Source organism: Eulemur rufifrons, chromosome 14 (assembly GCF_041146395.1).
Source record: "Eulemur rufifrons isolate Redbay chromosome 14, OSU_ERuf_1, whole genome shotgun sequence".
In the NCBI taxonomy this organism is placed as follows: Eukaryota; Metazoa; Chordata; class Mammalia; order Primates; family Lemuridae; genus Eulemur; species Eulemur rufifrons.
This window is the reverse complement of record NC_090996.1, coordinates 2789832-2814697: the sequence shown is the minus strand read 5'-3', so window position 1 is coordinate 2814697 and position 24866 is coordinate 2789832. Positions and strand designations below refer to the sequence as shown.

At 38.0% G+C, this 24866-nt stretch overlaps 1 protein-coding gene across 1 annotated transcript in view; it reads right to left on the bottom strand.

Moving 5' to 3' along the window:
* Positions 1-24866, bottom strand: part of TYW1 (tRNA-yW synthesizing protein 1 homolog) — a 171889-nt gene that overhangs the window by 55308 nt on the left and 91715 nt on the right. The window contains exon 13 of the mRNA XM_069485639.1: positions 21402-21537. Coding sequence (XP_069341740.1) covers positions 21402-21537 — 136 coding nt within the window. The remainder of the gene's footprint in view (positions 1-21401; positions 21538-24866) is intronic.

The window sequence follows — 24866 nt, the reverse complement described above, 5'->3', positions numbered from 1 at the left end:
ATGTTACTAGTTAACTAAAAATGATGAAACAATATTACAGTCATCTCCTAGTCAAGAGCAATAATCTGTTCTTTTGTTGTTGTTGTTGTTGTTGTTGTTGAGACAGAGTCTCACTTTGTTGCCCAGGCTAGATGAGTGCCGTGGCGTCAGCTTAGCTCACAGCAACCTCAGACTCCTCGGCTTAAGCGATCCTACTGCCTCAGCCTCCCGAGTAGCTGGGACTATAGGCATGCGCCACTATGCCCGGCTAATTTTTTCTATATAGATTTTTAGTTGTCCATATAATGTCTTTCTATTTTTAGTAGAGACGGGATCTCGCTCAGGCTGGTCTCGAACTCCTGACCTTGAGCAATCCACCCGCCTCGGCCTCCCAGAGTGCTAGGATTACAGGCGTGAGCTACCGCGCCCGGCCAATAATCTGTTCTTGAAATTTGACATTCTGTATATAAATGCTAAATGAAGCATATTTGCCATTATTTTAAATAGGAAAAATTAAAATTTGTTATACATAATCTGAAAACCTCCAAAGAGTTTCTTAAAATGAAAATAAAACGGTAAAACGCTTGTATGTAATAACTATTGTGTTAGTCTGTAACTATGTAAAACTGCATCTTGATCTAGCAACTGAAAACAGACAAACAAGGTTAACAGCAACTGCTCAATACAGGAAAGTGACACCTCTCGGTGCTGGCACCACCAGGAAGCAAATCCCCCTCGGTGACATTTAGGCTTTACCAATCGTCCACATCTGACTCTGATGATTATATTTGCAATGGCATTCAAGACTTTTCCTGCATATCATTTTGTTTAAAATGCTGTATTATATTTTTGGAAAATAAATATAAATTTTGCCTTTGTAAATATCAATCAAAAACACTGTATTGAAAGATTTCTATGCTGTATAAAGTTTAGATATTAAACACAATGGTGTTCTACTAGACAACCAACAACTTACAGGGAGATCATCTATAGGGTATGTCTGTATTTGGAAGAGAAGGCTGTTCCCATACCCTTCAGACAATCTGATTATATATGAATCAAAAGTCAAAGGGTAGGAAAAAATTCTATTAACTTGTGGATGGCCGTATCTTTAAAACTGTTTCTCATTTTTTTTTTTTTTTTGAGTAGCTGTGTGTCACTGCTACTCAAGCCACAATCTACTTAGGGCTGACCTTAATACACATTAGCTTCATATAAAAGATACTTTTCTCAAATGAAAACTAGGCTTTGGCCCTGAAAGTCACCCTCCCAAAACACAATACTACTCTGTGTATTCGGTCATTTAGACCATCGAGTTCTAAACATTTCTACTGAATAAATTGTCTGCTGCTACATTAGTGACCTACATAAAATTTCAGCAAACTTTTAAAGATAAAACATAAATTGTTTTTCTGTAATGTTATCATAGGTTTTGTTTGTTTTTGACAGAAACTGGAAAACATGAGAAAATATTATCCATGACTCAATAGTTATACATTTATTAGAAATGTTTTTGTTCAAGATAGTTTTCAATTTTAAAACATTATCTAATTAGCATACACATCAAAAAATGCTTTTCCAGCTTTTGTCAAATGACTGAATGTTTTTGGAACCCCAGAATTATTTCAATGGATTTTTAAAACCTCTGTTGGTATGCCAGGCACTATCAACTTGTGGCGGATAGCTAGATCTTTAAAACCATTTCTCCTTTTGGATTAGTGTAGATTTGTTTTTTACCATGAAAGCCAACAAGCCTCCCTCCCAACACCCCAGCTGTATCTGCTGTCATTCCACTCCGTACCCTACCCTACCCCGGTGCCCTCGGATTCCAGCACAGCTGAACTGCTGAACAAGCCACACGTGCTCTTCCAAATCTCCACGCTCTGTTCTTGTTTCCCCAACTGGGAAGGTGCCTTAGGAATCAGTGGTGGCACTCGGGGGGCACTGAGCAGCTAGGGGACCAGCTCCATAGCATTCTGTCATATTTAAAGTTTAAACCAAGTGAATGAATCGTGCACCAAATAACTACTGATTTTGAAGTCTCAGTCCAGCTATCACCTCTTGCAGGAAGCCTTTTCTGATCCCAGCATCTCTCCTTACGCTCTGTGTAGCCCTTGCGCATACCAATAACTCGGCACTTGTCACCACGTGTTAAATTGTCTATTTGTCCCCAAAAGACTACAGTTCCTCTAAGGCAGACCACATCCTAGTTGTAATTATTAATATATCCCCCTGCCTGGCACAGGACTTGAAACATAATAAGCCTGATGTAAGAATTGGCCGAAATGATGATTCCAGGCTGGTCCAAAGGTGGTGAGTTATCTCACTTGATTGTTCAGTCGGTTACAGACTGAACTCCTTGTTCTACTACTTTCCCTTCTTCTTGCTACTGCACTTGACTAGTCTTCAAAAAAAAAAAGAAAAGAAAAGAAAAGAAAAGAAAAAAATAATGGATTCCAAAGTCTCCAAAATATTGAGAGTCACTTGTAACCAAAAAGTATTGTAAGGGGCCACTATTTAAGTGTGAGCTGATTTTATTAATAAGAGCACTATTATTGAGTTCATGTGCCAACCATTGTACTCAGAGTCTTACATCTTACGTTATTATTTAATTCTAAGACAGAATCCGGCCAGTTAGAAACTACTTTATGGGGGAGGAAACAAAGGCCCTACAGAGACTCAGTGGATTGGCCAAGACCACATGGCTGGTGTGATGCCACGGTGGAGTCCGATATCTCCACTCTGCTCACTTTCTGAGGAGTAGAAAGACCCCCCTGGGGTTCCAGTCAAATGCTTTGACTAGATAAACACCAACTGTAAAATCAATCTCTGCTTGAAAGCTTCCAGAGGGGAAAACAAAAAACAACTGGAGATGGAATATGAAAGAAAAAAAATCAACGTTTTTCAGTAACCACTGTGCCAAACAGTGGTCAAACAACACATTCAAGAAGAGCAATAACTAGTAGCAATCTTGGGAAATCATTTTATGTGTTGGTTAGAATACTTAGAAAAAACAAATATATGTAATTTGAAGGAATAAGAGCTCAAAATGAAAATTTTTGTACATGAGACAATTAACATATCCTATTTATAACCCACTGTGATCTGATTTGTATCATAGTTCTGCTCTCTGGTAGCAGCTTTTTAGCTTCTACAATACCTTTTGTGCTTTGCTCAAGCTCCAGTAACAATTTTTAATACTAGAAAGATCACTATAAAATTGGCAATTCTTTTCCCTAGAAAAGCAATCTTCGGGACAGCTTCTGAGAGTTGTCCTTTCTAAAAATAAGTAACACACTGAGAAGGTGCCTGGAAGAATACAGACAAATGTCTCCCTCCATCCCAAGGTCAAAAAGAATTCAATGTGTGAGTGTACTGTAATTTATTTAACTGGTTTCCTACTGATGGATATTTTGTTTGCTTCCAGTCTTTTGCTATTATAAATAATGCTGTCATGGCTGTGCGCAGTGGCTCACGCCTGTAATTCCAGCACTCTGGGAGGCCAAGGTGGGAGGACTACTTGAGTTTAGGACTTTGAGACCAGTCTAAGCCCTAAGCAAGAATGAGACCCCCATCTCTAATAAAAATAGAAAAAATTAGCCGGGCGCCGTAGTGCATGCCTGTAGTCCCAGCTACTCGGGAGGCTGAAGCAGGAGGATCCCTTGAGCCCAGGAGTTTGAAGTTGCTGTGAGCAAGGCTGATGCCACGGCACTCTAGCCCAGGCAAAAGAGTGAGAATCTGTCTTAAAAAAAACACACACAAAAAAAAAAACCCATGATGAATCTTGTATATATTTTACTTTATGTGGACATGAGTATGTCTCAGTATAAATTACTAGGTAAGAACCACTGTCTCAAAGTTCACACACATTTTTTATTTCAATAGAGACCACAAAAGTGACCTTCACAGGTGAGGTTGTAGCAATTTATATTCTTACCAGAGATGTATGAGAATACTTACTTCCTTATTAATATATTCATTCATATTTAGGGGCCATTTGTATTTGGTTTTCAATTAAAAATTTATAGGCTTTGCTTATTTTTCTATTGGTTTATAGGTCTTTATTTAAAACCAATCCCTGTGGATATTAAGGGACGACTGTATATACATATTTATGTATGTGCATATATATGCATACATGTATATACACATATGTGTGTACAGGTGCATGTATATATTTGCTTCAAGTATAACAAATATTTGTTCCATTTTAAAACTCAAGATAAAAAAGGATCCACTAATAACTACTTACTTTGAAGTACGGCACTAGGGAAGTTTATCTACTACAGATATTTGTATCAAAATTCTTTTTCAGAACCTTCTTCATGCATGGAATTTCTCTGCCTAGAAGAAGTTATAGAGTTTTTTAAAAAAGGTAATTTCCGGTTTTACAAATAAACAAATAAACATCCAAAGCAGAGAGCTGAGGTAAATGTGGAACACTTTAAAGTGTACATATCCAAAACAGATAGGAATTATAAATTTCAGTCAGTGTTTTCACTGAATAACAGAATGTATTTAAAAGAATATGTTTTTAAAAGTTTCAGGACATATAAAGCTCTCGGCCTGAAACTTTATAAATTATAGATTATAATTATACATTATAAATTTTCATCAAACCACTTCTGGAGAGTTCTAACAGCAGCCAGGTAAGCCTTACTCTGTGCCACAGGCCAAACCAGTAAGCATTTTATGTAATAACTCACCTATTCCTCACAACCACTCTGCGCCATAGGTGCTCTATTATCCCATCTTACAGATGAGGGAACGAGGTGCAGTGATGCTGCCTTAGATCACAAAATTAGGAGAGGCGGAGCCGGTATCCAACACAGGCAGCGCAGCTCGGAGCGCAGGCTCCTCAGACAGTGCTGCCAACAGAGGGCAGCAGGCCGTGCACGCCCACATCTACTGCATTGCCTTACACCGCATTATCAGCGTGGAGAATCAGGACTGAAATCTCAGTAGCTAAGGAGTTCACTGTAACAAGCGCACCCAGCGCTCACTTCCGGCTAATGGCCTCTTCCAGCCTCCCCACCCTGACCGTGTGCGGCAGCGCCGGTGCACTGCAGAGCACCTTGCCAGACGCAGGAGGGCCGGGGTTTGAGCCGCGCCTGCATGCAGTGGGTACAACCAAACGGAGCTGCCTGAGTGTCGGTCATGCCTGCCAGGGCTGGTTTCCCCATTTATGTCACTCTCATGGCTTTTGATTTTGGCTAAGGACAATTGTGTGCAAGCATTTGACTCCTATGCTTGTCAGATTTCCATGACCAGTTTCAACTGAGATTCTACGGCTAGAGACTAGACAGAGCCTATTCTTTAAAAAGTCTCCCAAAGTGTTCAGTATGGATGAACGTTAAGATGAGCTGTCAGCAGTATCCGGAGATTTTCACCAATCACTGGATGTCCCTGACTGCCCAGAAGAGTTACCACTTCAACACCCACATTCCCTGTTTGGCACCATATGGATGGCTTGGTTAAATACAGTACATTTCCTAGGGTTCACATGGGAGGGAACCCCCTTTTCTTCTCTATAAAGTGCAGAATGTCGGCAAAGCGAGCTCTCAGCCACAATGAGGTAGCTGCCCGGTGCCATCCTCAGGAAGCTGTGCTGGCCACTTACCAGAAGTACAAGGCCTAGTCCCGGTCAGCAGCCATCTCCCAGGTTTCTTAGTCCAAAAGTATTTCTCAGTACCCCGAGATCAAGAGGAAAAGGTGCATGATGCCAGAGTGGGGGCCCCTCTCTGCTGCTAAGACAAGGCTGTTTTCAGCAGCGGCCGTGATGCCTCTTTAGGGGAGCACTTACTGAGCACCACAGAGAGGAAAGCACCAGGCCCTTCTGACAGGATGCCTGATGCAGGGAGTCTTCATGGATTCCTCCTGTAGATTCTACCTCGAAGATTTATTTTTTTAAGACCAGGTCTCAATCCAACCTCTACACACACAAATCTATCCAGAGCAGATGGAGAAGCTGAATGTGCAGCCACGCAGACTGTCACCCAACGGTGCCTCCCGGAGGGCTTGCTCACACTGCAACACCGCACCGCCATCATTCCACTCCAGCTACGCTTGAATTCCTTATACATGTGTGTAGCAGCATCTCACCCAACGGAATCGTTTCCTGGTAGGTAGGGCTAGCAAACATAATCTCGTAAAAAGCACAGATAGAAATTTTCTGTAATTCTCCTTAGAAAGGGATATCTAGTCTTAGAAGAAAAAGCACACCAATGAATGCAGGATGAACTGCAAGTATGTGGGAATTCTGAGGACTGCTTAGAATAACCTTTAGTTCTAGCTCCTTCCTTTCTGGAAAGTGGTGGTGGAAGGAGTTTGCTTGGTTAAGAACCAATTCTTAACCAAAAACCTTTAGGAAGATAAGAAAACAGGAATTACTTATTGAGTGTGATGCACACTACTCGGGAGACAGTACACTAGAAGCCCTGACTTCACCACCATATAATTCATCCATGCAACGAAAAACACTTGGATCCCCTAAATCTATCAAAATTAAAAAAAAAAAATAGAATATGAACAAAGAAAATAAGAAAACTTGCAATTTTTTCAATCACTAAGTCAACACGAAAAGGACGAATATACTTATTAGTTTTGATAGTCAATTGTTTTAAGTTTTCATGCTGACTTCACTAAATACAGTGATCAGTATATAATCACATATACTAATATTCAGATCAGATGAAATCTCTCCTAGTACTAACAATATCTTCGCAATGGATCATTACAGAATTATATAACTGTAATATTTTCATAAACTCATGCTAACCCATGAAAATCTTTATATCACATTATGTAATAGAAATGCGTTGTACTGTTCTGGTTCAAAAAACAAAGAAGAAGAGAGAGAAAAATGATAACTTTAGTTAGCAGGACTAACTTCAATCTTCTGGAAACAGAGTAATGGTTAACAAACTGAAGCATTCTGGGGCTAAACAGGGGTTCAAATGTTAAATTCCCATTTGGTTTTAGTGGCTTGTATTCAGGTTCCCAGAAAGGATTACCTCCACCTCAGGCTATGTGGCATAAACAAATGCTAAAAGATAATACAAGAATACCATAAAACCAAACAACTCTGTAACCTTCAACTTCCTCATCTGTAAAATAAGGGTAACAACAATATCTACCTCATACAAAAGGTGTGATGATAAAATAAATGACACATATAAAGGATTAGCAGTACTAGAATTTAGTAAGAGAACATCTAAATATGTTACTTATTAGAGCTATCATTATTAAATATAAGAACTTATAGTAATAAGGCTCTCTGCAGGACCAAACGTCTGCCTTGCATTTAGTTCCATACTGAAATTGTTGGCCTACGGTCTCCATGGCAGCCTTGGGTGGCACCGTGACCTGGGCTTACAGGGACAGATACTCCAGGAACTGGTGGGGTATTACACCTGGGCTGGACAGGTTTGCTGGCCAGATCTTGGAGCAGCAGCAGCCCTGTTTATGTATCATGCCCTTAACAGAGCAGCCCAGTTAGGTGCAGACCTCAGCATGAACCATAAAGGCTGTTAAAAACTGTTTTAACATTATATTCAAAAAGAAACTTGGGGTGATGAAAATGTTACAGAATTAGATAGTAGTGATGGTTACACAACTTTGTGAATATAGTAAAAATCATACTTTAGAAGAATAAAATTTATGATATGTAAATTATATCTCAATGAAAAACAAAAAGAAACATAGACAAAGTACACTTGCCTCTCCATTCCTATGATTCTGAGGTTTTACCCAGTTGCGGTGGGGCAGGGTGCCTGGCAGAATTAAGAATGGCTACCTGCATGTGTGTCGACTTCAGCTGCCTGGCCTAGCACAAATCTTTTCTGCTTCTCCCTGGGCTCTCTGACAAGGTGACGGCATGCACCCTGCTGAGACTCACAACGTTATTTGGAAATATGTATCCTTTCATTACCTTTTAGCACTTTTTATTCACCTGCCCCCTCCCCGCAGCCATCCCAGAGACAAGGTCTCACTGTGTTGCCCAGGCTGGAGTGCACCGGTGCCATCACAGCTCACTGCAGCCTCGAACTCCTGGGCTCAAGCCATCCTCCTACCTCAGCCTCCCGAGTAGCTGGGACTACAGGGGTACACCACCATGACCTCTTGTTTATTCTATATAGCCCAAGGTGGAGACAATCATTCTGGAAACCTGAATACCAGGATGCATGCATTCTTACATTAATTCCATAAATATTTATTAAACACATGCTGCAGGCAAAGCACTATTCTAGGCATGGAGGATATAGCAGAGAATGAGACAATGTCCCTTCTTTCACAAGCTTACATTCTAGTTGAGGGGAAAACAATAAAAACACAAGTCTGATGGTGATGCACGCATGCTATGGAAAAAGCAAGCAGGGAAGAGGGATGGGAAATGCTGCTGAGGAAGGGCATTATTTTACACAGGATGCTCAGGGAATAACTCTGATAAGGTGATATTTGAGTGGAGTCCTAAAGGAAATGAGAAAACAAACCATATCAATGTTAGGAAAATACCATTACAGACAAAAAGAATGAATTCTAAAAATCTAGACAAAGGCAAACAACCAATGGAGAAACACACAAGGTATAGAAATGCTATTTTAAAAATGGCCAAAAACATAAAACAATGATCACCCACTCATCAAAGAAATATAAAACAAAACCTCAAATCAGATTTGCAAAATGTAAAAAACTGATAGTATCAAGTATTCAAGAGGACAGAAAATGGAAACTCTGATATACTAGTCTCCAAAGTACAATCATGTAGGAAAGTACTTTGTCAAAATCTAGTCAAGCTGAAGATGCATATATTCTATGATCAGCAATCTCTTAGCGTAAGTGTGGACCCTAAAGAAACTATTGTCCATGTACACATAGAGACACTCTCAATAACGTTCACTGCAGGGCTGAAAACTGCGGAACAGCCCAATCCCATGTGTAGGAGAACGGATGGAATGCTAGTACACATAGCAGTTACAAAGTTGCAAAAGCTAAATGTATCAGTATGAATAACTCACACACATAATATCAAATAAAAAACAAGTTACAGGGAAGAGGAAATGGGGTGGGTATGTTTAATGGGTACTAAGTTTCAGTTTGGAAGAAGAAAAAGTTCTGGAGATGGTGGTGGTGCCAGCTGCTGCACAATAATGTGAATGTACATAATGCCACTGAAGTGTACACTTAAAAACTTAGTTAAAATGCTAATTTTTATTTTCTAAATATAGTCAAGAAATAAATCAAGTTGCAAAAGGATACATATTAGGATTATGCTATCATACAAACTTTTAAAACATGGAAAGCAATATACTCTATTGTTTCTGGAGTTATACATATAGAGTGAAGTATAAAAACAATATGAAATGATAAATGCCAAATATAGGATACTTATTCCCTCTGAAAGAAAAGGAAAGAAAGGAAATATGATAGAAAAGAGGTTCACAGGGACTACAACTGAATTTATAATATTTTATTTCTTAATCTAGATGGCAGTTATTTATGTTGGCATTTACCATCTTAGTCACTATATCTTTTCATGTATATAAAATATTTAATCATGTACACAAAAATTGTGACAGGGAGCATTTTTTTTAAGAGTCAGAGTCTCACTCTGCTGCCCAGGCTAGAGTGCAGTGGCGTGATCACAGCTCACTGCAACCTCAAACTCCTGAGTTCAAATGATCCTACCACCTCAGCTTCCCAAGTAGCTAGAATTACAGGTACGCACCACCGTGCTCAGCTAATTTTTAAACATTTTTTTGTAGAGGATGGGCACGGTGGCTCACGCCTGTAACCTTAACACTCTGGGAGGCCAAGACAGGAGGATCACTTGAACTCAGGAGTTTAAGACCAGCCTGAGCATGAGTAAGACCCCATCTCCCCATCTCTACTAAAAATAGAAAAATTAGCCAGGCAGTGTGGCGTACACCTGTAGTCCCAGCTACTCGGGAGGCTGAGGTTGGAGGATCTCTTGAGCCCAGGAGTTTGAGGTTGCAGTGAGCTATGATGATGCCACTGCACTCTAGTCTGGGCAACAGAGTAGAGAATCTATCTCAAAAAAAAAAAAATAATGGAGACAGGGTCTGGCTATGTTGCCCAGGCTGCTCTCGAACTCCTGGCCTCAAGTGATCCTCCCACCTCAGCCTCCCAAAGTGCTGGGATTACAGGCATGAGCCACCATGGCCAGCCTACTTTTAAAAAATCTAAACACAATTACTTTCTATGATGTTTTTTGATGTTTCTGTCCAGACCTGTGAGGCAGGCACTGTTATTTACCTCATTTCATAGGTGAGAAAACTGAGTCTCTTCCCCAGTGGGACACAGACAGTGAGTGGAAGAGCCAGGATTCACACCTTGGTGGTCTGTTTCAGCGTCCCAAGCTTTCAGCTGCTACACAAAGCAGGCTATTGGGAGACAGGTAAATATACATCAAGAAGGGAATAAATTTCATTTGCTCACTGACCAAATATTGTCAAAATGTGGCAACTGCGTGTCAGTCACTGGGATAAGGGCTTTGAATACCACAGTAAACAAAAAACATAACACACACTGTGCCTTCCCTCAGGGACCTTTTGGTTCATAACAAGGACGATTAACTAAGCAATTACAACCAACCCTGCTGCTATGGGGTGGCAAAAGAAAGCACACACACCATCATAAGTGCCAAATACAGACTGTGGGAAGGGAAGGGGAGTCAGGGAAGATTGCCAGAACCACACTTGTAAGGCTAATTGTTTTATCTATGTAATTAAATATTATCCAGACAATAAGAACAGTGTTATAGTGTTATATTTACTACTGTAGAAGGATGTGATGCACTGTTAATAGAAAAAAAGTTAAAAATCAGCACACATAGCATCTTCTTGGATTGCACCAACACAGATATCAAGTTTAAATATATAATGATGGTAGCTTATCAAATCAGTACATAAAAGATAGTTCATTAAATAAATGGTACCGGAAAACAAAATAAAGCTGAACACTAAATCCTATCCTGACTAGATTAAAGAACTGAGATTTCAACAATTAAGCCAAAAAAGAACAGGAAAATATACCTAATGGGTGCCATGCGCACTGTCTGGGGGATGGGCACACTCGTAGCTCTGACTCAGGCAGGGCAAAGGCAATATATATAACCTAAATATTCGTACCCCTGTAATATTCTGAAATAAAAAATTAATTTAAAAATAATACAATAAACATAATACAAATTTAAGAAAAAAAGTAGAATTCACAAAGATTACTAGATTTGAAAAGAAAAGTTGGAAGACTTACACTATTAGATTTCAAAACTTAAAATTAACCCTGATGAGACTTCTGGTTTCTAGTCCAGCAGATAAGAACCTTTCAAGTCACCACTCTGTCCTAACAACATGTAAAAGGCTTAAGAAACTGAAAAATCAACAATTCTTATTAGGTCCAGCAGAGAAGTGGGGTGATAGGGCAAACCTGCAGCCCTCCAAATTGGAGAGAGAGGCAAGTACAGAGCATCATGACTTACAGAAGCAGAAACCCACGAGCAGACACTTCTGCAGGAACCGATGCCAGGACAGGGAAACCCAGACTGTAATCAGCAATCACGAGAGCCCCAGTGTGAGCAAGTCTGAGCCATAAAGCTCCAGGTGGACACAGTCCTAGGGGCCCCATACTTCCGTGAGTTCTACCTCCTGGAGCTCTACCAGATTCTCACAGTGTACACAGGAGGAAAACCCCCTTAAGCTTCCAGCAAGGGGAGGGGAAAAGGAACCATTCTGAAACATGCCAGAGCATTCTGTTCTTAACAAGATCTGCTCTCAGGAGAAACTATTTAACCAGAACGAAACCTGCTGGGGTTTTATCAGAGTCCAACTGCCCAGGAGGAAAGGGAAGCACCCAAGTCCAGCCAGCAGCAGCCTTCTACGAAAGAAAAGGGGAATATCCACCTCCAGCTTACTATATCCATCCTGTCCTGCCTAGGGGACAGAAAAAAACTGAGAAATACTTGTGAAGTTCACGGTCCAGCGGTACAGGCTCACTAAAAGACTGAGACCTAATCACACAACTACAGAAGGCTTCCCCTCCCCTGACACCTTAGCAACACAATACTAAAGGCCTAATTACAGCAGTTCCTTTTACCCAGTATATCATGTCTAGCTAACAAGAGAAAGTTACCAGGTATACTAAAAACCAAAAAACAAGGCTGGGCACGGTGGCTCATGCCTGTAATCTTAGCACTTGGGGAGGCCAAGGCAGGAGGATCACTTAGGTCAGGAGTTCAAGACCAGCTGAGCAACAGCGAGACCCCATATCTACTAAAAATAGAAAAATTAGCTGGGCATCATGGCATGCACCTGTAGTCTCAGCTACTCGGGAGGCTAAGACAGGAGGATCGCTTGAGCCCAGGAGTTTGAAGTTGCTGTGAGCTATGATGACACCACTGCACTCTAGCGGGGTGACAGAGTGAAACTCTGTCTCAGAAAAAAAAAAAAAAAAAAGCAAAAAACAAAGTTTAGAAGGAGAAAATAAGCATTGAAACCAGACTCAGACATGGCAGGGATGTTGGGATTGTCAGACCAGGAATTTAAAACAACTTTGATTAACATGCAAAGGGCTCTAATGGATAGCAGACAGAATGTAAGAACAGATGGGCAATGCAAGCAGAGAGATATCCTAAGAAAGAACCAAAAAGAAATGCCAGAGCACAAAAACACTGTAACAGAAATGAAGAATGTCTTTCAGATTAGACATGGCTAAGGAAAGAATCTCTAAGTTTAAGGATATCTCAACAGAAACCTATAAAACTGAAAAGCAAAGAGAGAAAACTGAAATAAACCAGAATACCCAAGAACTGCGGGACAACTATGAAAGATGTAATGTACATGTAATAGAAATATCAGAAGGAAAATCAACAGAGATAAGAACAAAAGCAGTATTTGAAACAAGACACCAAATCACAGCCCCGGAGGCTCAGAGAACACGAAGTAGGATAAATGCCAGAAAAACTACACATAAGCACATAATTTTCAAACTACAGGGATAAAGAAAAATCTAGAAAGAAGACAGAAGATAGAAGACAAAAAAACAAACATTAAGAATTACTTTGACTTCTCCTCAGAAACCATGCAAGTAAGAAGAGAGTGGAATGAAATACTTAAAGTGTTAAAAGAAAAAAACCACTATCTGGAATTGCTGTACCCTATGAAATTATCCTTCGAAAACAGAAGGAGAAATAAAGACTTTCTCAGACAAACAGAAATGGAGGGAATTTGTTGCCAGAAGATTTGCCTTGAGAGAAAGATTAAAAGAAATTCTTCAGAGAAAAGGAAAATGATATAGGTCAGGAACTCAGAACTACAGAAAGAAAGAATTACATCAGAGAAGGAATAAGAGAAGATAAAATAAAAACTTTATTTTTCTTACTCTTAATAAATCTAACAGATAACTGTTCAAAACAATAACAATAGCAACAATGTACTCAATTATGTATGCTTATATATAACTGAAATGAATGGCAGCGATGCAAGGGACGGGAGGGAAGTATTAGGTTGCACTACTCACGAAGTAGTGTTATTTGAATATGGACTTGGATTAATTATAAATGTATATTGCAAACTCTGGGAAGCCACTAAAAAACACAGCAAAAGAAGTATGACTGATATGCTAAGAATGGAGAGAAAATCAAATCATATAAAATGCTCAATTAAAACCACAAAACACAGAAAAAGTGTTAAAGACAAAAACAAAGACAAAGAACAAGGGCAACAAATAGAAAACAGTAACAAATATGGTAGATACTAACCCAACTATATCAAGAATCATGGTATAGTTGTGGTACTGTTGTAAGAACAGACGAAGAGACCAATGGAAGAGAATAGAGGACTCAGAATTAGACCCACGTAAATATAGTCAACTGATCTTTAACAAAGGAGCAAAAACAATACAGTAGAGAAAAGATCATTTTTTCAACAAATGGTGCTGGAATAACTGTAAATCCATATGAACGAAGGGCAGGGCAGGGCAGGGAAGGGAAGAAAGAGACTCTAGACACAGACTTTATATCCTTCACAAAAATTAATTCTAATTGGATCACAGAAATAAATACAAAAGGGAAAACTATAAGAGTTCTAGAAGATAACACAGGAGAAAGTCCAGATGACCCTGGGTTTGGTGATAACTTTTTAGATAGGACACCAAAGGTATGATCCATGAAAGAAAGAATTGGTAAGCTGGACTTCATTAATATTAAAATTTTCTGTTGGCAAATGACACTTTCAACACATGAAAAGACAAGCCACAGACTGGGAGAAAATATTTGCTAAAGACATATCTGATGAAGGACCATTCTCCAAAATATACAAAGAACTCTTAAATCTCAACAATAAGAAAATGAACAACCCAATTAAAAACGGGCCAAAGTCCTTAACAACATCTCATCAAAGATACACAAATGGCAAATAAGCATATGGAAAATGTGCCACATCTTATATTCTCAGGAAAGTGCAAAATAAAACAAATGAAAAAATGCTCCACATCATATTTTGTCAGGGAAATAAAAAATAAAACAACAGTGAGATACCACTACATGCCTATTAGATTGGCCAAAAATTCAGAACACTGACAAAATAAAATGCTGGTGAGGATGTGGAGCAGCAGAAACTCTCATTCATTGCTGGTGGGAACGCAAAATGATACAGCCACTTTGGAAGACAGTTAGGTGGTTTCTTACAAAACTAAACATATTCTTACCAAATGATACAGCAACTGCACTCCTTGGTATCTGCCCAAAGGGGTCGAAAACTTACATCCACACAAAAACCTGCATACCAATGTTTGTAGCAGCTTTATTCATAATTGACAAAATGTGGAACGAAGATGTCCTTCAGTAGGTAAAAGGATAAATAAACTGTAGTACAGACAGCCAATGGCATATTATTAAGCACTAAAAAGAAATGAGCTATCAGGCCATGAAAAGACATGGAGAAAAATCAAATGCATATTGTTAAGTGAAAGAAGTGAATCTGAAAAGGCTACATATATGATTCCAACTATATGACATTCTGGAAAACACAAAACTGTAAGGACAGTCAAAAGATCGGTGGTTGCCAGGGCTTACAGAGGAGAGAGGGATAATAAAGCACAAAGGATTCTTAGGGCAGTGAAAATACTCTGTATGATACTATAATTGTGGATACATGTCATTATGCATTTGTCCAAACTTACAGAATGTCCAACCCCAACAATGAACACTAATGTAATTGCGGGCTGTGGATGATAGGCTCACCGATTATAACAAACGCACCACTCTGGTGAGGGATGTGGATAATGCATGTGTGGAGTAGGAGGTATATGGGAAGTCTCTGTACCTTCTGCTCAATTTTACTGTGAACCTAAAACTGCTCTAAAAAGTAAAGTCCATTAAAAAAAATTAACCCTGACCCTCTACCTTATACCATACACAAAAATTAGAGATGGTTCACAGACCCAAATATGAAAGAAAAAAAAATAATGCTCCTGAAAGAGGAAAACATAAGAAACTATCTTCATGACCTTGGGGCAGGCAAAGATTTCATAAATCGAACATGAAAAATACTAAACATATAATTTTTAAAAATTGATAAGCTAAACTTTGTTGAAATGAAGAGCTTCAGTTTAACAAAAAATATTATTAAGAATTTAAACTGGCAAAGACAGACTGGGAGAAGATATATTCAGTACCTATATCTGATACAAGGACTTGTATCCAGAAACATTACTTGCAATGTCATGGGGGACTCTCAAAACAAAATATTGAGTGTTGCTATAATATTGTGAAATCAGATGGAAAAGCATACATAATATTAATAAATGGTTTCATTTATACAAAGTTCAAAATTAGACAAAACAAAAATAAATTTAAAAGTTTAGTAATAGCCAAAATTAATCTAGGATGTTAAAAGTTAGCATATTTTATATAAAAAAATGCAGTTGCAAAACTGTATAATATGATCTCTTTTATAAGTGAAATACATATATTTATGAACATGCATAAAAGCTGTAAGAGATATATATAGCAATACAGTAACTGTTTATTTTTGAATTCTGGTAAAGTATGAGTCATCTTATTTTCTTCATTATGATAATATTTATTTTCTAGGTGGCTTTTAGTAATTTTTTACGCTGATAAAAGGAAATGCCTTTGAGTTCTTCATTAAATAATATTAGTACTCTGGGTTCAAAAGGTTAAGACTCATTGCATTCAAATATATTGCTCACTCTTCCCACTTCCATTCTTCCCATCCATTCCACTACATACACAATGGCTCCTAAACACGGCAAACACTTCTTTTTAACATACTCATTAAAGACCAACTAATAAATCAAGTTTCTTTTTCATAGTACCTTGACCTTTACCTCATTATCTTTCTGGAAACTCACTGTTTCCTTGAACTGTATGAAACTGAACTTGCATGGAGTTAAACCACTATCTTTATCTGATTCTTCCCAGACTCACTCTCCACATGCTCTTCACATTGAAAGCTTCAACATTTTTGTTCCCAAAGGCTCCTTCCTTGGCCCTCTTTAAGCAATTCTTGAGTAATTCCATCCACTTCCTTGCCTTCAACTACAATCTATTGCTAAGGAGATGAATTTCAAATCTATATTCAGTATTCATACCCCAACATTCCTGAGTCTCCTGCTCATATAAACAACTATCTGCTAGACATAACCTGATGCCTAAACACGAACCTACGGTACAATATATTCATATTTTCCTAAAACAAGATGACATAGCAGTCAAGTCTGGAGGAAACCAACTTACTAGGAAATTTCTAAGACTGGAGAGAAACAACCACCTTGCAGACACTGGCTTTGGTGATACCCATGGACAGATCAAGCATAGCAGTCTTGGTCTGATTTCAGAGTGGCTAAAACCAGAATATCATTTTAGCGAAGCAGAGCAGGGTAAAATGGCATTAAGTGTAAGCTGGATGGGATCACCCTTGAGAGATCTAGGCCTACGGAAAGGGGTCCCATAGGTTGCATGAAAGAAAAGGCCAAGATAAAGCTTTCAAAAAGGTGATAAGAAACAGAGACCCAGACCAGCCAGATGGGCTAAGGCTCAAGAACAGACTTTGGCATCAATGATGGGAGGTGGAAATAAATAAAATAGGTCAATACGAAGGGGAACTGTCAGAACCATGAAAGAGAAATTAGTTAATCTTTAAAAAGAGGGAAGGAAGAAGATATAATATTTCACTGACTCTAAGATACTCTAGATTCTGATATACCATGATTTTATGTACCACTAATTTATGTCTCTCCTTTAATGAAAGCAATAATGCTACCAATTAAATAGGACATGCCATCTCTGACTGCATCTGATTTTAGAAATGTTCAAAAGTGACAAAGTGTGCACTTTAAAACTCAGGAGCAGCAGAGGGGCTGAGACTCCCTCTCAAATGTGCTAAGGACAGGAACCCTATCAGTCTCCCAGGATGGGAAGAAGCATGCAGGCACATCATACACTCCTGCTGCTCCCTGCACAAGCAGAAAACTGAGCAAGATGAAAGACTAAGCTGTCTTTAAAATGATGGTCGTGGAGGAATTTAAATGGCATGGAAAAATGATTATGACATGATATTAATAACAATGAAAATAACATACAAAATTGAATCATATATGCAAAAAAAGCACTTCTTCCATAAAAAGGATTAAATATAAGTACTTTAAATGTTAATAGTTACTGTCTAAAAGTGCTAGAATTATAAGTAATTTTTTCCTTGTTTCTTAATATTTCTCTTTACTTTCCTCAAATTTCCATAATCAGCACATAACATTTTTATAATCAGAGATAAAAAGATCCCATATTAAATATTTGTTTTTTAATTTGCAAATTGTGGGCCACATGCATACATGAGTTTATTTAAATATTAGACACAGCTATCTCATTAATGTACAAAAAGCCTTTCTTAACAATGGAACAACCATTACTCAAATGATGATGTCAGGTCAGAGCATCCTAACATCTGTAGCAAGAAGGCTAATGTTTATTTTTGATATCTAAGAATGTGTAATGCAAGAAATTATTTTTGTCTTTTTCTTTTTAAATATGAGATTTTAAGAATGTCAATGTTACTGCTCAAATTTAGAAAAGGATTAAATACTTCAATTTCCTATTAGTGCTTGACCTTGACATACTAATGGGGCGGCAGAAATACATCTGGTCACACTGCTATTAAAAGTCTACGCTAAAGGTAGGTAGTGTTGTCTTATACAAGATGTATTTCTCCTTTTTTTTTTTTTTTTTTTTAAACAAAAAGGACTGTTTGACAAGTAGCTATTGCAGATGGAAATTGAAGTAACACATTTTTGTTCTGTGATCTTGACGGAATGGTTTTGTAGCCCACATACTCAAGTAACAATATATTTCTCTCCTCATATTGAAGTGGAACATTGTGACAAAGGCTAAAGATCTGGAAAGGTAAACACCATACTTGCCAAGAGCAAAAAAACAAAATATGCTACCTTCTACTTTGGGTAGCACTAGCTCAGAAATAGGCTGAATATCTTAAATTTCTTTGTTTATAAAGTTGAAGAAATTCTCTCTCTTCAAATGCCTTCCTTGCTCAGGTATACTATAAGCTTTAACAAATAATAGAAGATAATAGTATGGATGTTCTAATTAACATACCTGATATGTGCTATTTAAAAATACCTATGTTATAGTACTCTGACATCATTTGAGTTTTTACATGTTTGACCCAAACTAATAAATATAGTTGCAACATACGTATATGCTTTATTTTTGGGTGTTAAACAGAAACAAAACAAACCTTTCTTGATAGCATCTACTGTATCTTATATTAATAATACAAAATATTCAGAAGGAATATAGCTTGAGTTAATTTAAGGAAAACTTTTTTAAAAGCAGCTTCCTGCCGCAGCTCTTCTTTCTTAAATGGCAACATAAAGAACATAAGAATGAGAAACATAAACTGTAATTGCTATAAAATGCTTACAAAGCAATTACCCTAATGTGTAAGCAAATAGTTTCAATTGTCCAAAGAAACTTTTCCAACTAGAATTACATAGAGATAATAGTGACTTATATTTAAGATGCTCATGGGTTAGAAAATATTATAGAATTTTAAATTACTGTATTACTATCAATGAGTCAACCCAGAGTAATTACAATTGAATTGGATGTCCAAAGGCAACAAAGTGATTTTAGATACCCCAAAAGCACTTAGCCTGCTAGATAGTAACTTAAAAATAAGATTTCAGTTTGTGGAAAATTTTGGCCAAAGAACAAAAGTAAGCTATTATGCTATTCAACTAATGCCTGCTTGTCATCTTGCACGCTGACTCGGAACACAGCCTAGGTAACAATCTCAGATGTGTCTGATATTGCCAGCTCCTGCTGTTTACTCCCATTTTAAATCTATTCTGATTTTTATGCTATGTATCTCCCATTTCAGCAAGAAGTGAGGACAATATGGCTGAAGGTAAAGTCCAAAAACACAGTGATTTTAGGAACCCGAAGAGCACTTAGCCTGCTAGCTTTATAAATAATCCAAGGCAGCTTAGAAACCAAAGTAATGCCTATGTGCATTTCTTAAATAATCTCAGTGTTAATAATCAGAAAAGGCATTGATTTAACTTCTCAAACATAAAATAGCAAAACCCCAAAAGATTTAATCAGCTGAACAGTCAGGAAAATGCATACGGTGTAAACTACAAATCTGTTTGAGTTTCTGCTCATTCATACTTTTAAGAAACATTTATCAATTATCATAAAATGTGCTGTGGTAGACATTGTGTGGAATTCAGACATGAGTAAGGAATACAGTTCAGGAGAGAGCAGCTAGGATAAAACAAAAGAAAAAAATTATTTTTATAGATAAAAAAAAACTTGGGAAGGAACAAAGGGCAGCTAGTTGCCATTGGGAAAGGCTTCACAGTAGAGGTAATAATGAAGCTGAATCTAGAAGGGTACATAGAATTTCTACAAGTCAAAGAATGAACTGGAAGGACTGGAGAGAAAGTAACCAAAGATCTGGAGAAAAAATAACCAAAGACGAGAGAGAGAGAGAGAGAGAGAGAGAGAGAGAGAGATCGCGCGCGAGCGCACGCGCTGGGCACATGTGCAGAAACAGCAATGTAAGCAGAGACGTACGGCGCTCTGGGGAATGCAGTGAACAATGATTCTCAGAAATGTGCACTGCAGCCAGACGGTGATGGGTTAGGAATGTCAACGTCAGTGCTGGGCAAAGGAGAAAGGGAGGTTTTCTGGGACAGTGACTCCCATATCTAGCTGTACATCAAATGTCACCGGGGATGTTTAACATGCAGATTCTCAGATGCCACCAGGAACAGAAAATTGTAATATTTTAAGCACCTGTGGTGATTATCATTATCAGTCAGATGTGGGCAGAGCACGAAGAACTACTTAGAAAAGTGACAGAAAGCAAGGAAGGAGTTACATTTGGAGACTACTGAACCAATCTAGGCAAAAAATGATAGGGTAGACACAGAGAAGAAATGATTACAAGAGAAATATAGAGGCAGAACTAACAGAAAGTACCAACTATTGAGACGTGCAGTTAATGGAAAAGAAAAATCAGAAGACTACTTAGGTCAAGAAGATCAGGAATAATGGTATACCACAGGAGAAAACACAAGAAGGCCCAAATGTTTGTAGAAAAAGACATTAAATTTGGACATTCTGAGGCTGAGTTACTTATGGTGCAGGAGGTTTGGCTCTAGAAATTCAGTAAAATTAACTTCATATTTAAACAAACATATTGCCGATCCCTCTTCTCAGTTTGCTACGTACAGTCAACCCTCCTTATCCACAGGTTCCACACCCACGGATTCAACCGACTACAGAAGAAAAACATTTGGACAAAAAAAAAAAAAAATTTACAAAATAACAATACAAAAATAAAAAATAATACAAACTGTAAAAATACAGTAGAACGACTATTTACATGGCATTTACATTGTGTTAGATAACATAAGTAATCTAGAGATAATTTAAAGTCTATGTATGTATGTAGATTATATGCAAATACTATGTCATTCTATATAAGGGACTTGAGCAGCTGTGGATTCTGGTACCTGCAGGGGTGAGGCGAGGAGAACCTGGAACCAGTCCTCCCAGGACACCAAGGGACAACTAACTGTGCTGCTACCTAACCATGTCTTATTAATTAACTTCGGGAATATATGTCTCTCTCTCCTTTAATACATTAAAGGCAAGTGATATAATTAGGCATAGTGCTGTAAACTTAAGACGAACTCAATAAATATTTATTGAATTGTAAATATTCCATGTTCCTCAAAAGAAGAAGTCTTTAAAAAGTTATAGACTGTAGTGTTTTTTTAATTTTAAAGAGAAAAGAGTAAAAAGTATCTGTCTCTTTTTCTCCTTCTATTTATTTTTAAGATGTCATAATTCTTACCTTTGCTGCCAAGGCTTTTAAACTGTCAAGAAATCTTTGCCAGAAATCCTTGAAGAGCGGGCGATCAATCTTCTTCAGGCTATCTTTGGTGCTAGCATCCACACTGACATACAGCTGAGTAACTGGCTTGAGGTTTCTTGGTAATTTTTTAAAAAGGAAAAAAAAAAGAAAGAAAAAGAAAATTAGGCCTATATCAGGCTTTCTATGATATAAAATTTACAATTTGTAATAGATGTGGTAATTAAACATTTCACTGGGTCTAGAGGCTTCTGCTTCTCCCAGAAAATTGAACAAATGATTTTTATAATGTAACAAAATGGGATGTCCTCTGGTTATTTTTCAAATGACTGCATACCATCCCCAATAAACTGTAAACATTCAATTACTTAAAATTGATCCTTCTTCAAACATTAGGTTTTAATGGAAAATAAACAAAATAAGATCAAACTTTAGGCCGGCTGTATCAGCCCAACACAATTAGAGGGTGTCTCAGAGCTAACTTTCCCCATAAACTCTGCCACTCAAGACTTGCACAAGGGAAACTTCACAATCATGTGGGCCCAGTGTTGACGGGCTACTTCCCATCATCAGTTCACTGACAGAAGTCTTCTAAGGCACCAGAAAGAACCCCAAGAGCTCAAGCCTTATTTGAAGGGCACAGAGCCACATCTATGCTTCCAAAAGTGGGACTGGGATAAAAGTCAAGTCAAACAATGACCTATTCGGGGAGCTTTAAGCAACGCAAAGCCAGAACAACACAACCCACAAGAAAAATGGATATTGCAGATTCGTATATGTCTTTACTTTTTCAGTTTCCATGAATCCCACTCATTCTCCACTTCTCTCAAATTCATTCACTCATTTCATAATTTTCTTCCTATCTACCAGGTGTCTTGCTTTAAACCTAGACTGTACCACTTCCAAAGACTCGCCTCTTCTCCCTTCACGCATCTCATAATTCATTCTCTTCAGTGAATTTAGAAATAACCAGAAGTCCCCCTTAATAATCCTCTGATCAAATGCTCCCACTATTAATTTTCTATAACTAATCCACAGTTTATTCCACATTTACCCGTAGAAGTTTATGCATTTCTGTTTCAAAGTCCATGCATTTTTAAAAAATGAAGATATAATTCACATGCCATAAAATTTGCCATTTTGAAGTAGTTTATGTGTCTTTTATATATATATCAGTATCAGCTTTATCAATCTTTGAATGTAAGACCCTGAAGGACGGGAACCGTATTTTTCTTTTTATCCAGACACACAGGCAGATATTAAAGCTACCGTTTAGTAGATATTGTTGTTATCAGGAAATAGAACTTTTAAGGGAGTGTAGGCCAAACAAATGCTTGCAACAATATGGCTTAGTGACACACGGGAAAATCAGAAGTGCCTAAACCCAAAGTTATAAAACTAGAGAGGCTCCAAGCAAAGGAAAGAGGTGATTAAAATATTGGCAGACTCCACTATTTTAACCCCCTCGATACTGACATACAAAGGGAATCCTTCACAGGTGAGTAATGAGTCACTACAGAGCAAAGCACAAAAATCAGCGAAAATGAAAACCAAAAGCATCAGTAATGGCAACATTCTGTCTCATCACCTCTTTGTTGGAAGCCTCTTTAACAATGATAAACTATGCTGTCTTACCTGGTCTTAAGACAATCTTAAGATTGTCTTAATGGTTACTGCTGGCTGTCATCATCTGATACTTACAGACCTTGTCAGCAAGCTCCTGATGCAAAATGGGAACTGGCCTGACCTTTTCACTCTAACGCCATAACTACTTAAGATTATGAAATTCCAAAGTAAATTTCAAAGGCCATACTTATTTTATAAATCTCTAACGTTTATAAAAAAAGGAAGCCCTGGACACTGATAGTACCAGTAATGAATTCTAGTCAATACGAAATGTCTGAGAGGCTACAATCAGGGAAGTTTATAGATCTCTTGCCAGGGAGCAAAGGAAGAATGGAAAAGAGAACAGGTCCCTAGGAATCACAGAGCTCATTTCTAAGGAGCTTAAAAGCAGCAAAAGGACCTTGGAAAAATTTTCTGATCCTCAGGATCTTATTTCTGTCTACTACTGGCCTCTATTCAACCAGAACAGGCAATTAGGCTCCCAGCATGGTCATTTATCTGTCTCCATTCTATATAGAGATAATAGTTTAGTTCCCCCCAAATAAGAGAATGTTATATCTTAAAATCATCCTAATAATTCCTGTGTCTGAGAACCTCCATCACTACTGAGAACAATTAAGAAAGACAACATAAAGATTACATTATGCAACCTTAAGGTCAATCCCCAGCAAAAGTGCCCAATGATTCTTGGTATGATTATTGCGATGAACCTTTGTTTTCATTTTAAAACTGAGTTGAAAATGATCATACAAATGTACTGTCAATTGAACATAAAAATCCCTCTCCCTTTTCTCCTTTCCATAGAGATTATTAGGCCTAATTCTACCTTCCAAAGAATGTAGCTCAGAAGGTATAATGAAGTCTAACAACAGCCACAGAAAGGAAAAAAAAAAAAAGGAGAGAGATTTGTTTGTAAGAAATCTAAGTAAATAGTAACTCTGATGCTCCTCTTGGGATAAAAAAATAACCAAGAGAGTGGCCCAAACATCCAATATTATTCAAACCCGAATCTCTAAGACAATCTGGGGCTGTCAGATTGGGACAAACAATTCATGAGGAAGAAAGGAAGAGGAGGAGGATGAAGAAGAAGGAGAAAGTTATTTACCATTCACTGAGTATTCATCATGCCCTGTGCTATATGTGCTTTACCCTTTTCGTTCAGTTCACTGAATCCTCACAATAAAACAAGACAGTTGCTATTTACGTCCATTTTAGAGATGATGAAGCTGAGGTTCAAGTAGGTTAAGTAACTTGTGCAAGGATCCACAAAGAGTAAGTGTCAACGATGAGATTCAAGCCCAGGAATAACTCCGGGGCCTATTCTCCTAACTCTGTGTCACAATGGCAAAATTGACAGCGTGGCTCAGTATTCAAACCACTGCAGTTCAATGTAACAAACGTTATTCCATAAAATGAAAAATCTAAGAGAATACAGATGATTTAGGGAAGGCATATTATGATTGCAGTCATAAGAGAAGCCAAAACTGTGAGTCTTCAGAAGCAAACGCTGAACTTAATTAATTCCTTTTCACAGGCTTGTGTACTTCATTCAACATTTATGTTGGGCCTGCCATGAACTGAGGCTCAGCTCTCAATACTTAGTACGTTCAGTGGGCAATGAGAGGTGGGTGAGCATCCTACCAAGTGCTCAGGGCCATGATGAAGGTGGGTAAAGTGCAGTGGGAGTACATGAAGGAGCAAGTTGATTTTGCCTGGAAAAATTATACAAAAGGCACAACAAATAAGGTCAAAGTCAAAGCTGACCTTTGAAGGACACAGAGTTCATCAGGGAGATGATGAAAAGATCATTTCTGGGGAGGA